Genomic DNA, 2092 nt, shown 5'->3' on the forward strand with positions numbered 1-2092 from the left:
TTATTTACGGGACTTTCCCATTCGCCAATTTGATAGTAAACTGAACGAAGTGTTAAGTTCGTCAAGTTCAAGGTTCTTTTTTGGAAGAGGAAAAGAAAACAACAATACACAGCTATTTCGATTTTTCGAGTCGGGAATCCTTGTACTACATAATGAGTTGCTCATGCTACTACCTCGTTTATAAACGTTCCATAGATATTTACACAGGTACTGTTGCGACCAGGAGTCACGCCTGATTTTTGTCTGAGGACTGTCGCCGCCAGAATACTAAATCCACAATCATCATCGCTGAATGTTATGTTGAACTACAGAAAAAACACCCCTGTCCACGAACTCCAAAAGCTGTTGATAACCTCCCATCAAACCTGAATTTAACAATCTACCAAAGCAAGAAGCCAGCGGCTACAGCTCCATGATACCATCAAGTGAATAATGGGGGTCGATTTTGCCATCCTCTGCTTGTTTCATCTTAATGGGGTAAATTGCGTCCATCTTGTTCCGCTCTTCATGGTCCAGATACTGTAATCGGTCCTCAAGGGACTGTGAATTCCCCGTAGTAAGTCTTGTCAATGAACGTCCAGTATATCTCATCAAACATGGAACTGAACCGTGCTGCCAGACACACCCAGAACAGGCCGTTATCCAAAGACTCGCCCATGCGTGGCGACAGCCTCTGAGACTCGAGCAACGTACCATCAGATATCATGTCCGATTCGGCCCCCCGTAAAGCATCAAGGAAAAGATGAAAACGCGGCTTATAGCGAGTTAAGAACTCCATGCGATCGGATTCCCAATCTTCTGGAGCCTGCAGGAGAAGCCACCATGGAGCCACGGAGCTAAATTCAGTGAGGGCCACGTAAGTATACTCCCAGTCTATAGCTGCCGCAATACGGAAAATTTTTTAAGTCCACCAGCACGTTTGAGGGGCGGAAATCGTCACAGTAGAGCTGGAACGGTCCTTCATGGAATTGAATGCGCTGAACTACTTTGCTGAATAGACTGCGGGCGACAAATTTTTTGCGACAGTCTGCTTCGTCTGTGATCGCTCGCGAAAGCTTCGCGTCGATTCTCAGTTACTACCTCAACAATCGAGATTCGCTTGAGTGTATCCCCTCACGAGTTACGGAATCGTTACAGTCGGGCAGCATACTGATCGCCCCTTTTCCATCCCTTACGCCTACCTCTGAAGACCAAATTGAGGTCGAGAAACAGAAGCTGAAGGAGCGCTTGTCTGACGCCCTGCCGAAGCTGAGTGACAAGGAAAAGGAGTTGATGATTTAGGCGGCGAAGAGTAGCAAGATCAAGCAGAAGGAAAACTAGGAGAAGCAAAAGGCCGCAATGCAGGATTCGTCGGCTGATTCTTGATTCATTTGTTGTTCCAATTAATAGTATTCTTCTGGTTTGAAAACAGGCGGGCTGGAGCCTTCCCTGGTTAGCCTTAGGAATACGAATCAATACCTACTCGATATCGCTATTCCACCCGCTTGGATTTTGTAGTCAATCGAGAACTCCCAGTAATAGTGAGACAATATCAACCAATCTCCTGAGCAGTTCTTGAATGGGTTCCGTAATAGATCTGAGTTCATTGGGTATAGAGCAATCCTAGAGCAGGCTCACAGGGCCTCTAAAGATTATGATGAACAACACCGAGCTAAACGAGATGTACGGTGATAAAAGGTACAGACAGCTTTTCCACAAGGACCATGAAGCGGGGGAGCGGCATCCCGCATAGCTTGCTCAATAGGCGGCTGGGAGGTGTATGGAAACATAGTTCTTTGGCATCGTATCCGCTCTGCCGGCTTGCTAACATGGATACATGCATACACCCCATCCATACACTTCAGCGTTGCATTACATGCATACATACGTTGTCTCTATCCACTGTTTACAAGCCTGTTCCGGCTCTCCATTCCCCGAGTAGCCGACCTGATTATTATTTATTTATAAGGAACGCACAAACCGCTCTGTTTATATTAAGCGAAGAATTTCTTTGATCAGCCTGTTTCCTGTACAGCTATCTGAGCATCTAGAGTGGATGGATGCTTCATAGGGTGGGGGGGATGAGAATTGTTTTCTTTTCTTGGGTCTTTGA

The 2092-nt window shown here is 46.2% G+C and overlaps 1 protein-coding gene across 1 annotated transcript; it reads right to left on the reverse strand.

Moving 5' to 3' along the window:
- Positions 1-402: 402 nt before the first annotated feature.
- On the reverse strand, positions 403-1148 carry HCAG_07254 (predicted protein; the record flags this gene model as incomplete). The annotated part of the gene is made up of 3 exons (XM_001537782.1): positions 403-540; positions 626-836; positions 1081-1148. 3 exons carry the CDS (start codon positions 1146-1148, stop codon positions 403-405), a joined length of 417 nt encoding a protein of 138 aa, XP_001537832.1.
- Between the last annotated feature and the right edge of the window lie 944 nt (positions 1149-2092).

This window comes from Histoplasma capsulatum, genomic scaffold, assembly GCF_000149585.1.
Source record: "Histoplasma capsulatum NAm1 scaffold_8 genomic scaffold, whole genome shotgun sequence".
Lineage (NCBI taxonomy): Eukaryota > Fungi > Ascomycota > Eurotiomycetes > Onygenales > Ajellomycetaceae > Histoplasma > Histoplasma mississippiense.